An 18631-nucleotide genomic window follows, 5' to 3' on the forward strand; every position below is an offset into this window, starting at 1 on the left:
TCCAATAAAAAACCTACCACATGCCCAATAATGGGCCTGGATAACGGATTATATTCAAGACCTATCCCAGCAGATTCTAACAGACCACTACCCCATGCAGTCTATACCCCATTGATTAGCCAAATACAAGAAGGAACAACAGCGTTCAGTACAATATAGACTTTTATTAGTTCACTAATGTTCAATATGAAATTAAAAAGCAGATTGGCTTGATTCACAATTCACATTTTAGTTCCCATGTTCATTGACTGAACCAAATGCAGTTTTGCAGATTGAAAGAGTTCAGTTAACTAATTCAAATCCAGCGTTCAAGGTAGGTTTTACGGTTTTGAATAATCCAACTTCAATTTGAGGCCATGTTCCCTTTAATTATGTAGGCGGGTAATATGTTTAGTTCAATGCCATTCCGAGGAGACTTTCTGAATGAACTTGTGAAAGTGAATTGGTCCCCAGCCGTGACAAAACAACCGCTTGCATGCTTTGATAAACGGGACAGTTACAATAAAGTATTTTGGACAGTCAGTACACCCTTTTTCGCATAGAATGCGTCAACCAATTGTACCATTACGAACCCCATTATGCAGGTTCTAAAATGCAACTTTCAAGAGTTGTCAAAAGCCTGTATATATGGCTTTCAATAACGATTACAAAACAGTTTCAAGATGATCAGTACAGACATATTACAAGTCAAATTTCCAAAATGAAGTCTGCTTTTTTTTTTGCCCAGACTTCATAAGTGAGACGACTTGTTTACCTGTACGGACAAATAAACCAAATCACCAGAACTTCTTGGGGAATGTTTAATATCATTTTATTGTTTTATTTCTCATAGCAATGGAAAAATATAACCTTATACAAACGTCTTCAATTCTGTAATTTTTTTTTTCTTCGAAACAAGGATATTGGTAAGTGCCCCTTTCCCAAAACAAGTGCAGCGAAAAATAATAAAAATAAAAAAAACACACCAGCAGGGACTTGGACTATCTAAGCACAGGTCCTATTCTGGTCAACTGGTTGATCATTTGTGGATCAGGAACAGCAAGGATTTACAGCTGACTGAATATCTTCCCCATGGAAGGTGCATATAATAATATCCCACCTGTCCACACAGCCAGCCCCAATAGGGCAATATTCACTAAACTAGTCCCACTAATTTGGCACTCTCCTCTGAAGCACTATCTCAGGCATAAGTACACAATGAGATAATTTCTAACTTTTTTGGTAAAAGTTAGTCTTTAAGAGAAACCGCCGCACCCCTCCACCCACTACTTCACTTCATTACAAAAATCCTCTCAAGTGCTTTTAGGCCCACCTGCTTATGGCGCAGCGAGCTCTGACATCACACCGGCTCAGACTTCCAAAGCCGAAAGGGTTAAGAGAAGCAACCGAGAGTGCCAGTGAAAGCAAAACTAAACCAAAAGCCTCAGGGTGGAGGAAGGAGACCCACATGCAGGTGGGGGTGTTTATTCTTTTCTTTTTAATATACAGTAGAAGCGAACGGGGCTAAAGTGGGAAGTCTGTGTCCATTAAGACGCCGGTACGACAGCCTGCGATTCAGGGTAGAAAAGCAGCCAGACCAGCATTGATGCTCTTCAGGATCTCCTGCCACCATAGGTTCGTATTGAGATTATATTTTTGTTTATTTATTATTTATTTATGTTACTTGTGGAGGGGGAGGGTTTAGAAAATTAAGAAGCTAGCTCTCCTTGGCTCCTCGCCCAACCTTACGTCTACAGAGCCCCATCCTCGTCTGCCACACAAACTGGGATTATGGTGGCCATTTTTTCTACCAACCCAAACTTGGTAGGTGGCAGCGATGGTGGTGCACGGAATGATGTGGCAGTTACAGTAGGGCAGGAACCTGCTTTCCAAGAGCGGAAAGAGGAGAGTCTAGAGGGCCATTCCCTCTGTTAATCCCCACATCCTCCTATTTTACTCCTCGCAAGAGGAAAGAAAAGAAAACGAAATCTAGGCACCATGCTTCAACTCTGACCAAAGATTGAAGACGGCAGCTCGAGTCAGACCATCTTGGCTGGGGGGGGGGGCTTTTCATTTTAAGTCCACATTGGCTTTTTGAAGAAGTGCAGAGAAAAATTATAATAAAATAAAATCAAGAAAAAGTTAAATGTTAAGTATTCCACGCATCAGTCAAGAGAGCCATTTTAGTCTGAACAGATCGGATTAATCCTCCTCCCGTTTGAGTTACAGTAAGGTTCTTTTTTTTGTTGTTTCTTCAATTCCAAAGAAATCCTTTCCCTTGTTAGCAGTTGGTCTCTTGTTTTTTCTCACAGGGAGGAAGAAAGGGTTTGGGCGACATGGAGTTGTAGCATTCATCTTTGTTGTCGTCATAGCAACGTTAAACAGACCACTAAAATGTTAGTTGGCGTCTCGGACGAGGGCTCATTCGTCTCAGCCGGACTACACAGCAGGGGGGGTCCAATGGAGGAGGATAGTTGTCGAAGAAGGGATGCTTGACAAGGCGTTGTGTGTGTGTGTGTGACCCCAGCGGGAAAATCATTTCAGGAGGGTCAGCTGGAAAGTAGTGGTGGAAGGAGGTCATGTTCAGAGTCCTTGTTCAGATATGGTACAGTCCACAGGCCGTCGAGGGGAGGGGTTCAATAGTCAGGAAGGCGGTTATGGGTGGGGGTCCGAAGGTAGGTATGGGGGTGGGTAGGTAGGGTCGCTGCCAGTCTGCAGGCGACCGCTGGAATTGTACTCAGAAGGTGTTGTGATATCAGTCATCTCTCGCGCACACGATCTGCGCTCGTGCGTTCTTTCTCTCTCTCTCTCTCTCTCTCTCTCGATCTCTCTCACACACAGACACTCATCTCAGCGCACACTTAGCTTCTGCTTTGACCCGGTCACACGCGCGCAAAAGACAGAAGATGTAATTCCAGTGGGGCAATATTTCCTCATTGTTTACTGATGTTGATCTCTTTCCTGACAAGAATTGCATCTAAAGAGGAGAAAAAAAAGTCATTAATTAACTATCCAAAAATTAATATTTTTGAATTGCTCACGAAAGAGTACTGGTCTGTACAGGGTTATTAAGAATCTCAATTATTTGACCCAAGTATCTCCACAAGACTGCCAGGTGAAGGGTGAGAAATATTCTGCCTCACACTAGAAGGATTTTCCGGGCGTACTAGACGCATTTGTGACCAAACACTCTGTATTGTCATACCTACCTTCTGGGATTGCAACAGGCTTTTGAAAAAAAGGGCAAAGGATTGGAGTAAGAGTTAGCATATCCCCCTCTTAGCCAGCAGGTTAATTTGTCTATCCGAGGTGATTCAAAGCCACATCAATGCCTTTCAATGTATTGGTAAACTTTTCGATATCCAACATGGTTTGCTGGTCTAGTCCCGGGACTGCATTCATTGACACAACAAACCAATTACAAAAACTGCGATGACAGCAAAGAGACCAGCCAACCATGTTTGAAATCAGTTAACCAAAACATTGACACTCAAGAAAGGCAGGTTTTGTGGATGTCAACATTCAGTTCACCTTTGATAAAAAAAATTGACCCACTTGGAAAGATGACCACATGCACATTTTCCACAGACCGTTACATTCTTGAAGTATTTTGAAAAAGGTACCAATCAAATAATTCATGCCTAATTGATTACAATGGGATGACGCAGTAGGAAAATACAGAGTGTTGGGTCACAAAAGAATACCATATTTATGATTGGTTGGCCTTGTGTGCATTACTGAGTGTGTCCACTGACCAGGCCTGGCTCTTGAGCTTGCGGAGCTCCTTGGTGGCCCAGGTGGCCAGGGTCTTAGTTTTGGTGGTCTTGGAGCGCCGGCCCTCAGTCAGCAAGTCGTTTATGAGAGGACGCACCTCCACCAGCTTGGCCACATCCTTCCCGAACGTGGTGCAGAGGTCCCTGAAATGGAGGGCCAAGATGTTGGAGAAAAAGCAGCCGTTTTACCAAAACAATAGAGCAAATGGCAGATTGAATTTAGATTTGAAAGCACATTCTTGTTACGTGGTTCAGCAGAACCCCTCCTATGACAATACGTTATCCTTTGAACATCTGGGAAGGATGCTACAGCCGGTAAGGAGGACACATAAATCCTCACTTAAATCGGCCTCCACTGCACAGGACATAAATGTTTTTGAATAACCACGTTGGCCAAATTAATCGCCAGGATACATTTTGCGGATGAAAGCACACACACATTTGGTGCATTTTTAGAGTGCGCTGAACGTCTGGCGTCAACATAAGCCTCTATCTGCCGTACGGAAAAACATACAAATAAGGAACGCCAGAAGAAAGAAGAACCGAAACCAAACGCTGCTTGGGTCCCATTGAAGTATGAAGGGGACAGTGGCGGTTCCTCAAAACTGCAGCTTGGTTATACCAGCCCATGCTCGGCTTACCCTATGAGGCCAGCAGCGTTGGCCACAACTCCATCAGAGTGGTCCTCGTCCTCCGCTATGTGGTGGATGAAGGACAGGATAAACTCCACCCGCGGTTGCACTAGCATGACATCAGCTGGAGGAGGGAGAGTTACCATCACTTTAACATACCGTACATTCAATGTAGGTTCATTGACAATCACGACATTTAAAAATATTTTTGTAGGTCAATTTGACATCCCTTCCATGGCTGCTATACAGGTAGAACCCAGAAGCTTTCAGGTGGACGTCTTTAGCCAAACACCCCCAACCACTAGACAATCCTATATGTATATTCACACACAGTCACAGCTAGCAAAATACAAATTACTAATTAAAAGTTGATGATTTCAGAATAACAGCACATTCAACAGCCAGGATAAATTTGTGTGGTCCAGCAAAACCAGGAGGTTAGAGGGGCAGCACTGCCACCCAAACATCTCCTGGGTGAAATAGACCCCATCTTATTCTGTGACATCATAAAATCCACACTGCTGAACTTAGAGCAGGAGGAGGAACTGACGTCAGGGCAACACGTATGCAAGAGACCACAGCTAATAGAAGATATCAAGGATGAAGGAGAATCGATTTTTTTAAGAATATTATCGTACTAATAAATTGTGTCCCTGATATTGCATTCATGAAATGCTATAGCAGACATCATGAGCAGAAGATTGACATTTGTGCCTGTGTTTGTCAGCATGCTTCTCTTACGGTGAACGTTTTCCTGGTCCCCCTTCAGGCCCTGTATGATGCCGGTGTAGGCTTCAAGGCAGCCCTCCCTCAACTCGTTCAGATAATCCACCATATCGTAGTCCGTCTGCAAACACAAACCAACGCACTATTAATTACATGGCAGTCAGCAGATGCAGCTTTCCATTGATTAACACAGAAAAGCCCACCTCCAATGAAATCTATAATTTCATAAAAGTCTATATGCCATTTCTTTGTATATAATTTATACAACATCACATCCAATCAAATCTATTAAACTCAAAGCAGTGAGGAACAATTATACTCTTAATTAGAGCTGTCAGTTAAACGCGTTATTAACGGCGTTAACGCAAACCAAATTTAACGGCGTTAAAAAAATTATCGCGTGATTAACGCAATTATTTTATAAAAAAAATAAATAAAAATAAAAACTTTTTTTTTGGCTCAAAACAAAGAAGCAGTAGCCTGACTGCTATGTTCAAATGACATTTGTTCAAAGCAGTCGTTTAATTGCACTATAGGCTATTTTTTTGTATCGTCCTGTTTTGATCAGTATATGCCAATGTTGTTATCAATAGAAAATCATTTGCACAAGGCAAGCCGATACACTTCGGCTTGCCATCCATGTTGATAAGAGAATTAAAATGAGAAGAATTATGGGACAAAAAAATCAAGGGATATTTAGCATAGAAAAATAATTTGCGATTAATAGCGATTAATCGTGAGTCAACTATGACATTAATGCGATTAATCACGATTAAATATTTTAATCGCTTGACAGCTCTACTCTTAATGCAACACCGTTAAAAAAAAAATATGCCAAGTGCCTGCATGAATCCATGTAATCCCATTATGTCAATGAGCTGCAGCACCTGAATTTATCAGATGCTTAAAAAAAATATGTAAAAAAAATAAATATTAAAATCATACAGATTAATGTATGATTTTTTTTTTTTTTCCAATGTAAGCCTGTACACGACATGGTCCACAAGCCTTACCTTGTCCACCTGGGCCTGGGAAGCCTGTTGGAGAGTGTCCAGAACAATCTCCAGGTATTTCTTGAACTCTCCACCGATGGCGAGAGCGATGTCTCCAAACGCCGACAGGATCTGGGGCTTCACAGACCGGTGGACGTTCTCATTCTACACCGGCAAACACAAAAAAAAAAATTGTAGTTTGCATAACGATGGCACGCGTAGAGGCAAATGCAGTAAACATCCTGACAGAAAGTGCAAAGTAGTTTCAAGTGTGGGTAAGGAAGGCAATACATTTCATAGATTGTGTGATGAAACAAACAGCAATTAACATGACAGTACACACACACAACCTAACCATGTTTGGGGCAAATAACATTGCGAGAGAGTAGAAAGATGCAGTCCAAAAAGAGGACGGGGAGAGAATGGTATGAAGGAGGGGTCCTCACCCCCAGGTTCTCCAGAAGGAGCTGCATGATCTCGTCACAGAAAGGCAGGATGTTGGTCATCAGAGCTCTGCACAGGTCACACACCAGGCCCACAGCTGCAAGGCACACCTGCCGCAGAACAAAACTGCATGCTTGAGTCAGGGTGTGTCACTCAACTACCAGGGGGACGGCCGACATTGAGACAAATCAGAGAACCTTTCGCCTGAACTGACATAGAACCATCTTTAAAAACGTTTATATTGTGATATTCAAGAAATTCCCATCTCGTAAATTTGAAATATTTAATCATTAATCCGTTGGCTAGTCAGAAGATTAACAATGTAGTTTACATTGATGGTGGGTGGGAGACTAAATACACAGGAAAACAATCAATCATAGGAAGGAAGATGAAGGAATGGGGGGGGGGGGGGGGGGGGGATTCATTTGTGGGGTCCAGCAAAGCCAGGAGGTTACAGAGGCAGCACCGCCACCCCCAAATATCTCCCGGGTGAAATGGACACCAGTTTATTCTGTGACATCATAAAATCCACACTGCTGAACTGATAGCAGGAAGAGGAACTGACGTCAGGGCAAACGAAGCATACAAGAACAGTGCTCAACTTCCATGTCGTACCTGATATTCAGCATAGTTCTTTAGTCCAATTCCCAAGAAAGGCTTGAAGGCATCCATATATTTCTGGAAGTCGCTGCCGAGAACTGACAGAAAATATGAATAATATTAGCACATTTCAATCTTTAAAAAGAAAACAAGAAAATAATAAGATAACCTTTGGTATGCCATGCATAAAACCTAAACAATGTATGCATTAAATCCAGTGAAACAACGATTTCCGGTCCGTCATACAACGTATTACGTGATTTTAGGGTGCCGTCAAGTCCACTCTTGTATGTAGCCAATAGGGCTGTAACGATACGCGTATCGAAACCGAAATCGCGACACTCAAACGAACCTGTCTAACTCCAGTCAAATTGTCAGATTGAAATTTGCCAATCATTTGTCTAAATAATAGTCTGCTGACAGCGCCCCCTCCTATAGATGCCGTAAGTATGCGACGAGATGCCCTCTCTGTGATGACAGCTCTCCGTGGCTACGGAGGATTGCATTTCTCCACAGCCGTCGAAGTCCTCATATGCGATATGAACGACATTTATCCAGAGTGGGCCAAGCACGAAATAAATTGCCTGTGTGATCCTGTCTCTATTGTTTTGTGTGATTTGACTGGCAGTTTGTCTGCTTATAGGTCGGAATGAAGCGGCCACCGATTATTGACAGGATGGGTACTTTATTCTACCGGACTCGTTCGCTTCTTCACTAGACACACGCTCTACCGCTCGCTCTCCTCGCTCGTCCACTCACTCGCCGACGTCACTCACACGCGCACACTGCCATTCTCGGGCACACACATATGGTACTCGTAACACTATACCCCGTTTATAGAGCTCGTAAGTTCTTGAATGTAAAAAAAATCGTGATACTAACCGAATCGTGAGTTTGTGTATCGTTACAGCCCTAGTAGCCAACCAAACGCAGTTCAATCTGTATGATTCATGGATGTTATGCACACCCAGACCATACTGGCGAGCTTCCTCAAATTTGGTACGATTATAAGCAACAATCCACAAATAAGTTTCAGTGTTATACCGTTAAGTTAAAGAGCACCCATCATGCTTTTTCGACTTTTATGGCGTATAATCGTTGTTATTATGATTTATAGTCATGTTTAACTTTACTAAAGGGTCAAATAATGATGTACATGCATTTAGACGTATTCCCTCCTGACCGTCTGGGGTGGCTGTGCAGAGTGCTAAACACTAGGGTCGCCAGTCGCCATCCACTTGTACAAATTTCCGGGATTTATCTAGGTAGAACCATCCGGATTTTTCATGTATGGTACTGCTGCAACATGCTCTTCCGGAAGGTAACCAATCACAACGGAGTGGGGTTGGCAGGAGGGGGGCGGAGCAGGACGAAGCCGAGTGCTGGCAGAGAATGCTGAAAGCGCCCAGATCAGAGGAAGAGTTTCCCGAAAATCGACATGGTTTTTTGTGCTGTGATTCGTGTCAGGTTGCTCTATAGGAGTCATTAATAAGAAATTAAGACCAGAAAAGTAGCATAATAGGAGATCTTTAAAAAGGGATGTGGTGCCAAAAGTGTATGAATGATGCATCAGAGAAGGACATGGGTGTGCTAGAGGAAGGGTTGCCAAAAACGACTAGAATTGTATGGCTTGTCGCTGGAGACTAAACAAGCATTACATTAAACATTTGTGGGGTCCAGCAAAACCTGGAGGTTACAGGGGCAGCACCGCCTCCCCCAAATATCTCCCGGGTGAATTGGACACCAGTTTATTCTGTGACATCATAAAATCCACACTGCTGAACTGAGAGCAGGAGGAGGAACTGACGTCAGGGCAATAGACACTGTGAAGACCACAATTTTAGCCGCGTCATTTATGACTAGGAGAAGCTTTGGCCTTCTGCTAAGGTATGGAAACCTAACCCAGGTACCAGTCTTGCAGGGAGTCGGAAACCACACCAGCCTCAAAAACCAGCCATGGACCAGGAAGTGTGTGCTTAGTTACCTTCTACCAGAGTAGAGACGGCCATCAGCGCGTCCTCCTGAACACCCCCGGAGCCTGCGGTGCTCTGGAACATGCGGAGCAGGGAGGCCATCACCACGTCGGAGATCTGCAGGGCGTCCTGGTGCTGCACCTTACGTAGCACATTCTGCAAGGAGCACACGCGGGTCAACATGTCGCTCGCTCCTCAACCACACCCACGGGTCCTGCTTCCGTTTCGTCTTGAGCATCAGCCCGTAAGACCGAAGGCTACAAGGAGCATTTCTTGGATGGGTTGTATGCAGTCATAAAAAAAGAAAAGAAAAAAAAAAAGGAATTGTGTGGTTGCATGGCTCACAAACCTGTAGAGTGGCGCACAGCAGAGACTGCAGGTCGTTGTACTGGATTCGGTCGGAGGTGCTCTGGATGTGCGACTGTGACCGAGCAACGATATAAGTACACAAAAATATAGGTCAAGGACATGCATACAAACGTGCCACCCTATTCATCTCATTGTTTAGCGCATTGCTTTTTCATGTGAAAACATAATTTAACACTAAACTCAACATTTTACGGTGGGTTATCAAAATTAGGTGTGAACTTTCCCAAGAGCGACCGGTGAGCTCACCTCCATCTGAAGGACCTGCTGCAGGCGCTCCATGATGACCAGCGTGGTCTTCTGCACGGCAGGGTAGCAGTCTTTGGCGCTGTTCTTCACTATCTCCATCAGCGCCTCGTAGGCCGCTGAGCGCAGGTTGTTCTGGTGGCCGTCGGGTCTGGAGGAGACAGGAGGGCACTCGCATTAAAAAAATATATAGATTGAAATGCATTGGACTTTGCCTTTCCACCCTCCACACTTTGGCCTTTCAAAAAAAGGAATGAGTCTTCTTACTTTGGTATCATTCATTTGTCATCTTCAGAAGCATTAGTGAGCATAAATGCTGCCAGGCACTGTTCAAACATATGCCTAAGGTAGTGGCTGCTGTCTTATGTGCAGGAGTCTACCTGTCTGTGGTTTCAAGGAGTTTCTGGACGATGATTTCAAAGGAGGAAGAGAGGCAGTAGGTGCTGGGCTCTTCCTGGTCCTCGGCTGCATCTGTGGCCTCGTAAGCAGCCTCCGCCAGACTGGAGAAGGCCTGGGGCAGAGAGGAGGGAAGAAGATGCTCATTAAATCTTTTGGGACTCAAAGTTTGGTAAACTGTCCCATTTAGATTTGGTACAGTCCATGTAGCTGTGAGCTAGCCGTCCATTAACATCTCATCAGTGACTATCAAGTGATTTAGACCTTGATTGCAATATTTACACCAGGTTTGGTTAACCAATAGCCTTCCTTTCAGGTTTTTAAGCATGCTTAAGAACCAAGAGTTGTAATTCTCTAAAATCCATAATAAACCAGTATGCCCTAACCTAGGCACATGCTATGTTACCTGCTGAAAGGAATCCACACCTATGCACTTATCAAGCCAAACATCCATCCATCCCATGTTCCAACTCACCCAGCAGACGTTGGAGGCCACCCTTGGCTCCGCCCCCAGGCCCTCAATCAGACACTGCAGTAGCGGGGACAGGTACACGTCGTTGATGGCTGCCTCGGGCAGCAGCTCACAGATCCTGCCCACGGTCCAGGCGGTGGTGTCCCTCACCACCACGCTGGGGTCCTTCATCAGGTCTATGAGGGTGGGCATGGCCTGGGAAACAGTGGTTATAAGGAGAGGGTATTGGATAGCCCTAGGCACAAGCAAACCTCAAGTAGCAATGGAGGAGTCACATTTCTTGGTTGGCGACCGAACAAAATAATTGACATGGTCACCACGATGCGATGGTTGAAATTGGCATGGCATAAGGATAACTGAATAATGAAAGTGGTTTAAACCCTGGCGACTACATATGTGCATCCCTGACCAAGTAGCCCAACCCCTACATGCCCCTTTACGAAATGTACTCACTGAGCTGCCTGGGATAACCACAAAATAGCAAATGGTCGAAAATAAAAAGACACTACACCGAGAGAATCAAAAGCAAAGTAACAGAAAATGCAACATGGGAATGGATTTCTTCCCTCGCTTCGTAGAGCACCCGTGTTTAATTTGCACGTGAAATTCCCAAAAACATTAGTGAGCGTCTGTCCCAACACGGTTGTGTGAATTGGGCTTCACCCAAACGACGAGGGGCAAGAGGGAGCAGCTACCTGGTGGACGAGGGGCTTGAGCTGGTTGAGCTCCGGGCCCTCCAGAATGGAGCCGAAAGCCATGACGGAGGCATCCCGGTAGCGCCAGTCAGGGTTCTTGATGTGCTCCTTGATGAAGGGCAGGACGTGGGGCACGACGTCGTCCTCGCAGCAGGTGGCCAGCAGCATCAGACACACGCCGGCCGCCTTGCACGGGTTCCAGTCGTCGTCATCGTCGTTCTCATCCTACGAGGGGGGGGGGGGGGGGGGGGAGCGAGGAAGGCAGGGTTACAATATCGTGAACTGCTACGGGGGCTGGGGGTGTCGACTGGCAAAGGGCTTATAATTCATTTGTGGGGTCCAGCAAAACCAGGAGAGTACAGTGGAAGCGTTGCCGCCCAAACATCTCCTGGGTGAAATAGACCCTGGTTCATTCTGTGACATCATAAAATCCACACTGCTGAACTGAGAGCAGGAGGAGGAACTGACGTCAGGGCAAACTAAGCATACAAGAATACAAGTTTATATCTCATCGACTGGCGAAGAGGGTGCGATATAGAAGCATATTATTGGATTTTTTTTTGCCAATCTATGGACGCAAAAAAAATTCTGCCAAGAACATGTTTAAATGTACAAGTCTAGAAAGACAATTGCAATATTTAGACTGAAACCAGAGGAAGGACCCTTGACGCTCACCTGTTTGGTGAGGGTCTGGGTAAGGATGGGAACCAGGTACTGCAAGGCCCCTTTGGCGTAGAATTTACTAGTATGCTCAGGGGGGCGACCTTGCTCTGAAGCCTGCCAATTCGAAAAGGACAAAGGAACGTGCCGTTAGCACAAACAGGATACCCAATAACCGGTTACTTAAACAAACCATCAACTTCCATGTGAAAAGTGCTTGGAAAAACGTTTATATTTAATAAGACTTTAAGAAGATTTTTGATGAAATCCACCCATTGAGATGCAAAACAAACATTTTTTTTTTTCAAAAACGAATGATTAGCCCCAACATACCTCAGAGGCTTCAATGGCCAGATCCATCTCCTCATCACAGACGTTGGACCAGAACTCGATCCCCTGCAGGGCTACCTCGTCTATGTCACTCTTCATGGCCTCTATGGTGATCTGCACAAGGATTTGGTGTGGACGGGAAGGACATGGATGAGTCAAACGGGGAGGAGAATTGCAACAATGTTTGGTCAGGACTTGGCTGGAAAACCATTCCCAACGGTTATATTGTGGTGGCAATTAGAAGTCCTGTAATCCATTAGCCACATATAGACATGCTTTATGAAACTTGATAGCAGGCAATGCGAGTCATAATAAGGTCAATTAAATGGCAGCCCATCTCCCCAATGCTTCTTATAGAACTGACAACATTACAGAATGTTTGTGATACCACACCGGCTTTCCTCACATTTATGAGGAGATGTTGAATGTAAGGCTGCAGGGAAAACCGGTGGAACCCCATACCCCAGCTCAGATTAAACCAAGACGTTTAGCTTACCGCGAAAAGTGCCGGGCCCATGTAGGTCTCCATGTACTGGTAATACAGCGACATGATCTTCACCAGGTTCTGTAGTGCCGCTACCCTTACCTGGACCAAAAGAGTCAGTACACATTAAAATCTTTAAATCAACAAACGCAAACTATTCTTGCACTTACCTAGACCAGAAACTTCTCCACTAAAAACTAGTCTAACAAAGTTTAATGTTACATATAACTTTGGAATATAATTTGAGGTTCATACTTTTAATTAAATTCAGATGTAACAGCAGCAAAAACTGAAAATCCAACAATGAAAGTACTACAGAATACCCACCATCTATATAAAAAAAAAAAAAAAGACATCTAGCATATAATAATAATAATAATAATAATACATTTAATTTAGAGGCGCCTTTCAAGACACCCAAGGTCACCTTACAGAGCATATAGTCATCATTCAAAACTATGTAAAACAGACTAGGAATAAAAGGAAAACAGAGGTTAAACATGAAGAATAATAATAATTAATGACACTCAAAGACGCCTAAAGTGAAGGGGGGACCTCACTAACCACCACCAATATGTAGCACCCACTTGGGTGCTACATCTAGAATATAAAACTAATAGATAGAGAAGACCATGGTGAATAATACAACAAAATCTATAAAAACACTGACAATGTAAAGCACCTGAATTTAAAAACGGGAATGTACCACACACACATGACTGTAACCAAACCAAAAAAGAAGTTAAAGGTCATCATTGGTCAACTCCACTAGCTGCTACTCACTCTGGTGTCAGGGCACTGCGTAGCCTCACACACAACCTGCATGATGAAGTGACGCTCCGTCTGCAACACAAAGACCAAGTAGCATTTTATTAATGACAGCTCTAATCAACAGAAAATGGTTCAGGTGTAGAACATTGGCCATGCTCTTTGCCATGTAAAATAAAACACTTCAGAAAGGGTGCTTGCATCCACCCACCTCCTTATCAAAGTTGGCTTTAGTGAACTCCAGCGAGTTGAGCAGGGCATTGGTGGCTGCCAATTTGACGTTGTTGCTAGGCTCCTCCTTCCTCATGCCCTGGATGATGGCGGTCAGGATCTGATTGGCGTTGTCCTGCAGCTGCTCTGGCTCCTGGAAGCACAAGGGCAGGGTTCAGAGCAGAGCCAAGACCACAGTTAAGAGCTGGGACTTTCAATAGCAGGATGTCTTGACTATGACAATTTTTCAAACATCCCAAGATGGAAGATGACTGTTTTGGGGAGAAAGTTCCAATAGTGTGGCAGGAAGGGTATCTCTTCAAAATTAGATTATTACTGCCGGACAGAAAGTTAGTGACTGGACCACACTCACTATGTCCTGACAGATATATCCGATGGCTTCCAGAGTGGACTCCTTCATGTGCTCAGTGCTCGAGGGGTCCGTAACGTTGGCCACCAGCTGTGGGATGAGCTCTGGCCACTGGTTGACGGGGATCTCTGCACACGCAATCCCGGCCACGCACTGCGATGCCGAGCTCGGGCGATACGTCTCTGTGCCAAGTGTTTGGAGAACCTGCGTGGATACATACAAAACATGTGGTCATTGAAGATGGAGTGAACAAATTTCTGGTCCAAAACCCGAGACGAGTGGATGCCTCTGAGGTATGCTAGGCCAGGTTAAATCTGAGGATATAAATGATGCCTGCTAACAAGATGCACAATGATATGCAGTTGGTTAACTTACGGCAACACATTTTATAACCACTCTTTATCCAGAAGTGCAAAGACAAAAAGGGAATGCTAGCTCTGCATCAGCTTCAGAGTGTCGCATACATAAAAGCAAATGCAGAGTACAAGTGTGGTATATAATGTGTACAGTATGACTCCCTCAGGTTCACAAGATGTGCGTGTATCCTTACAAAAGTCTTGATCTCTCGCCTGGCGTTGGCGTCGATGGCAAGCCATCTCTGCTGGTACTGCGTCTTGACGTCCGGGTCCTTGGATGTCAGAGAGTTCTTCACCTGCAGACCAGCTGCCACTCGGGCCACCTGCGTGTTCCCTGGGTTGGCCAACACCTTGGACAGCTCCACCAGGAATGTGGGCTAGTGGGGGAGGTAGGAAGAAATGTTTGTTATGAATCATGAGGAGTGGGACAAGTGTGATGTAAAAGTTCTTGTAAAAGCAGTATTCTTGTCAATGAGAAAATAAAACTGCCAAGATAGAAACTATACAATATATTACAAGTCAATTCAAGCTTGTACAAAAAGAAAAAAAGGTTATTATTCTTCTCAAAAAACTTATTAAAAAAGGACCACAATATATATTGTTTTTGTGTACAAGACTTTAATTTGTGGCCTTTTGCCTTCATATGTGGGTATGTTCCTGGGCAGTAGCAGTTGTAATTGTAACGGGTGTTATGGAAGAGCAAGATGAACACAAATACAAAGTAAGCAGTTTTCCCAAAGCACTTTGGTTTCTGAAATTGGGTAGTGGTGTTCACAGGCCATGCGTGTTTCTAGTAGGATACTAGGATATAAAAGTGTAGATCGGGATTTCATTTCTTTTTACATTTGTGTATTACTTTTGATGCAACCCTCAGAACTGTATCCAAATCATCATCACCACACACACACACACACACACACACACACACACACACACACACACACACACACACACACACACACACACACACACACACACACACACACACACACACACACACACACACACACACACACACACACACACACACACACACACACACACACACACACACACGACGCTTTCCCTGGAATGATTAATGGTCTCCTTGCCCTCAAAATGAACCATGAAAATATCAGTGAATGCTTCCAGACACTTGTATTAGCTAAATATTGTATGCACTTTAGTTTTTCTTGACGGGATGTTGATGTAGAGCAATTTTATGCAATACGACATCGGTTAGAGCATTATCGGCCACGCTGCTGCTATCAAACCCTGCAGTGAATGACACCCAGCAGCCATAGCGTGTAGGCAGTGTGTGAGAAAGGGAGGGCCCGGCATAGAAAAAGCCGGCTTTCTATTGCAAGTTAGCAACTCGACCTTTTCGGTAAACCCACGCTTGCATTGTTGAGCCAGATATTAAGAATGGTTTGGATTGCTAGCCTACTTCCAATTCGGATTGTATCACATCCGGCACAAGTAGCGCGAGACTCACCAGGTGCTCGATAGCCGCCTGCTCCAGAAACTTCTGTGCCGCCTCCAGTTCATTTCGATCTGAGGGAGGGGAGAATCGGTGTTGTTCAATATACCATAAGATAGCTATTAAGCTCATTCATAGGGCAAAGATGTGAATTGAACCACAAGCATATGCCAAAACGTGAACGTTTATGTTGCAGTATATTTCAGATAGCTGTCAATATAGGGAGCAAGAGTCGTTCGGAATGGTTGTTCAACGTAGTAAAGAGAATACACAGACGTATGGCTAGCAAAAGCAACCAAGTTTAGCTTCACTATTAAAAGTCAAGTTAATTCACGGTTTTGCACATCGGATGCAGTTCCTACATGCTTGTTAGCATTAAGACAGTTTAGCGTTAGCCCATCAAAGCATTGCAATGCAATCTTTTAAAGTAACATTATCACAACAGACACAACATTGAAGTCAAACATCAGTACTTTGATTGACATTGTGGTCGAGAGTTTCACATTTCATGATCAAAATAAGGTTGTTAGCCCTCAATATAATATGTTACAAAGTTAGCCGACAGTGGTGTGCAAGGATGGGCCGACTGATTTGCGCTACATTAGCTTGCTAGCTAGTTAGCGCACAGAAAGCATGGCTACATGGCTAAGAGCATGGGCAGGGTCGGCAGTGGACAGGGCTGCCAAGACACTGTTCAGAATATCAACGCACCATGCAATTAATGTGACAACAGCATTTGTATGTACTTTGCAAACGGGTAACTCAGAACTCGCAAATCTACTTCTAGCATTACAAGATGATCAGTTGGGGTGGAAGGCTAAAGCCAGAAGCCGGATCCACGGTGAGCAGGCCAGACGGAGCTAGCTAACTGTAGCCACCCGCCTAATCGGTTAGCAAGGCATTTCCCTCCTCCCTCATACGACAACTTTCACCAGTCATCAAGCAACGACAAACACAACATAAACCAAGTTCTAATTGCCTTGAACCACTGACATTAGCAACGTTTATATTACGAAGAGAAGATTAGAGGTACTGTATTTACCTGGAGAGACGGTTTTCTCGAGAATAGTGATGAGCTCCATTCTGTGCCCCGGCTGCCACTCTCTTTCCAGAAGTAGTTACTAGCTAGCTAGTTCGCTTGCCGCGCACAACTTAACCCGGGTGATAATAACTCCTCGGCGTACACCGATGTTCAACAGAGCGTTGATAAAGTCAACAGAAGCCGGTGATCAACGTATGCACTCCCAACACCTTCTTTGTTGTTGATTAGCTCTTAATGTGTAAAATTTTTTGTTGAGGTACGGGGCAAATAACGTATATTAGCAGCAATGCTGCTTGCTCGCATCCTGTGTTATAGGGAGGGAAAGGGCCGTGCTGGTCTCCGGCGGAAGGATATCACGCGCCACTGCTGTAGCGAAAACTCTCCTCCCCTCGCTCTCTCTCCCGCGCTACCGCTGGGCTGAGAGGATCTGGAATTTTGCGTTATCCCGGTCTACCGCAACGTAAATTCCGGTCTTTTACTTCCTATGAGCTCTATAGCCAGTCTACGGTCCCCGAAACGAGAAGAAGAAAATGAAAATAATATCAACAAAAACAAAGACTAAGAGACTAGACTTTTTAAAAATGTGATAAAGCAAGATCCGTAACTTGTTACGGTAACGGATATCCAGCTTTCTCGCCGCTAAAGTAATGTAACTGAAAGTCCCTCCCTCTCTCTCGCCAATAGCGCTCATTTAGAGCACTCCGTTCCATGCGTTCCGTCGCGTGATGAGAACGCCTGGGAGAACGATATTTCTACATGTCAAGCACGCATGGTGATAGTTTATTGGAATAGGGCCTCATACAACTTCATTAGCCCAAAAAAAAACACATCGACATTCGAACTTATCGGGGACAGACTCTCATCGGATTTTTTTTTTTTTTTTTTAATTTCGTTTTATTTGATACTTTATGGCTTTTGAATTTATTTTACAGTTTTTTCTTTTTTAGTATGGCACGAGCAAATATGGATCAGAATGTTGGCGACAATGCTTTCTCCACAAAATTATTTCAAATCGCTCTGTCAAATGAGATGAGATGAAATGAGGAATTAACCGTAAAAAATCTGCCAAATATTTGCCCTCAAGGTGGTAGATTTAGGCGAATAAGTCCATAATCGGAATTTAAATTATTACTTTATGAAAGGTCCGGCGAGCAATTCAGAGAATAAACTTAACAATGCGATTAATATGGTGTGATAGTTTACATTTTTTAAAAAAGAGCCCATTTGAAAACACCTCGCTATAGTATAAAATAAAAATAATCATACTGTAACCTACGTCTCTCATTTGCCCCGAGCACTGCAATATTTGAGAAAGGTGTCAATGTTAACTGCCACCTTATAGGCTATTTCCTGTCCTGTCTGTCGCGTTATACTTTCATACTTAATTTCTTCCGTCTAACTTTCCTTCACTGCATGTTCTCTCGGACTCAAACATTTAAGAGTGGCATGCAGATCAAAATGAGGCACATCCAGACAACGGGATGTTTGATAAAAGAGCTCTCGTTGCCAAGAGTGGTAGGCTACTGCATTTCCCCCTCCAATGTATAGGCCTACTACTTGGCATTATTTGTACTAATGTTCACAATTGCTAAATTTCTTCAAATTGTTCATCACCACAGGACATTTTAGGCAACACATAAGAAATGAACAGTCCAACA

At 44.0% G+C, this 18631-nt stretch overlaps 1 protein-coding gene and 4 non-coding genes across 6 annotated transcripts; all 5 read right to left on the bottom strand.

The window, feature by feature from the left end:
* Positions 1–794: 794 nt before the first annotated feature.
* On the bottom strand, positions 795–17332 carry kpnb1 (karyopherin (importin) beta 1). Of its 2 annotated transcripts, none has more exons than XM_060042611.1 (22): positions 16974–17332; positions 15947–16005; positions 14667–14849; positions 14120–14320; positions 13748–13900; positions 13552–13611; positions 12781–12870; positions 12288–12398; positions 11970–12071; positions 11295–11519; positions 10603–10794; positions 10112–10242; positions 9735–9882; positions 9469–9540; positions 9131–9275; positions 7162–7244; positions 6549–6656; positions 6124–6267; positions 5126–5231; positions 4394–4508; positions 3735–3896; positions 795–2956 (listed from the first exon to the last, which is right to left on the bottom strand). In XM_060042611.1, coding segments are annotated over exons 1-22 (2631 nt in total). In that variant the 5' UTR covers positions 17014–17332; the 3' UTR covers positions 795–2955. The 2 variants fall into 2 exon arrangements, with proteins under 2 accessions (XP_059898594.1, XP_059898593.1); XM_060042610.1 differs by having other exon boundaries at positions 12781–12874; positions 13550–13611; positions 16974–17331.
* Positions 4795–4938, bottom strand: LOC132453143 (small nucleolar RNA SNORA79). The gene has a single exon (XR_009524614.1). It is a non-coding gene; the product is annotated as a small nucleolar RNA SNORA79 (small nucleolar RNA).
* On the bottom strand, positions 6970–7115 carry LOC132453146 (small nucleolar RNA SNORA79). Its single transcript, XR_009524617.1, has one exon. It is a non-coding gene; the product is annotated as a small nucleolar RNA SNORA79 (small nucleolar RNA).
* On the bottom strand, positions 8812–8957 carry LOC132453145 (small nucleolar RNA SNORA79). Its single transcript, XR_009524616.1, has one exon. It is a non-coding gene; the product is annotated as a small nucleolar RNA SNORA79 (small nucleolar RNA).
* LOC132453144 (small nucleolar RNA SNORA79) lies at positions 11623–11766 on the bottom strand. Its single transcript, XR_009524615.1, has one exon. It is a non-coding gene; the product is annotated as a small nucleolar RNA SNORA79 (small nucleolar RNA).
* Positions 17333–18631: the final 1299 nt, after the last annotated feature.

The sequence above is a fragment of the Gadus macrocephalus genome, chromosome 2 (assembly GCF_031168955.1).
Source record: "Gadus macrocephalus chromosome 2, ASM3116895v1".
NCBI classification, from domain to species: Eukaryota; Metazoa; Chordata; class Actinopteri; order Gadiformes; family Gadidae; genus Gadus; species Gadus macrocephalus.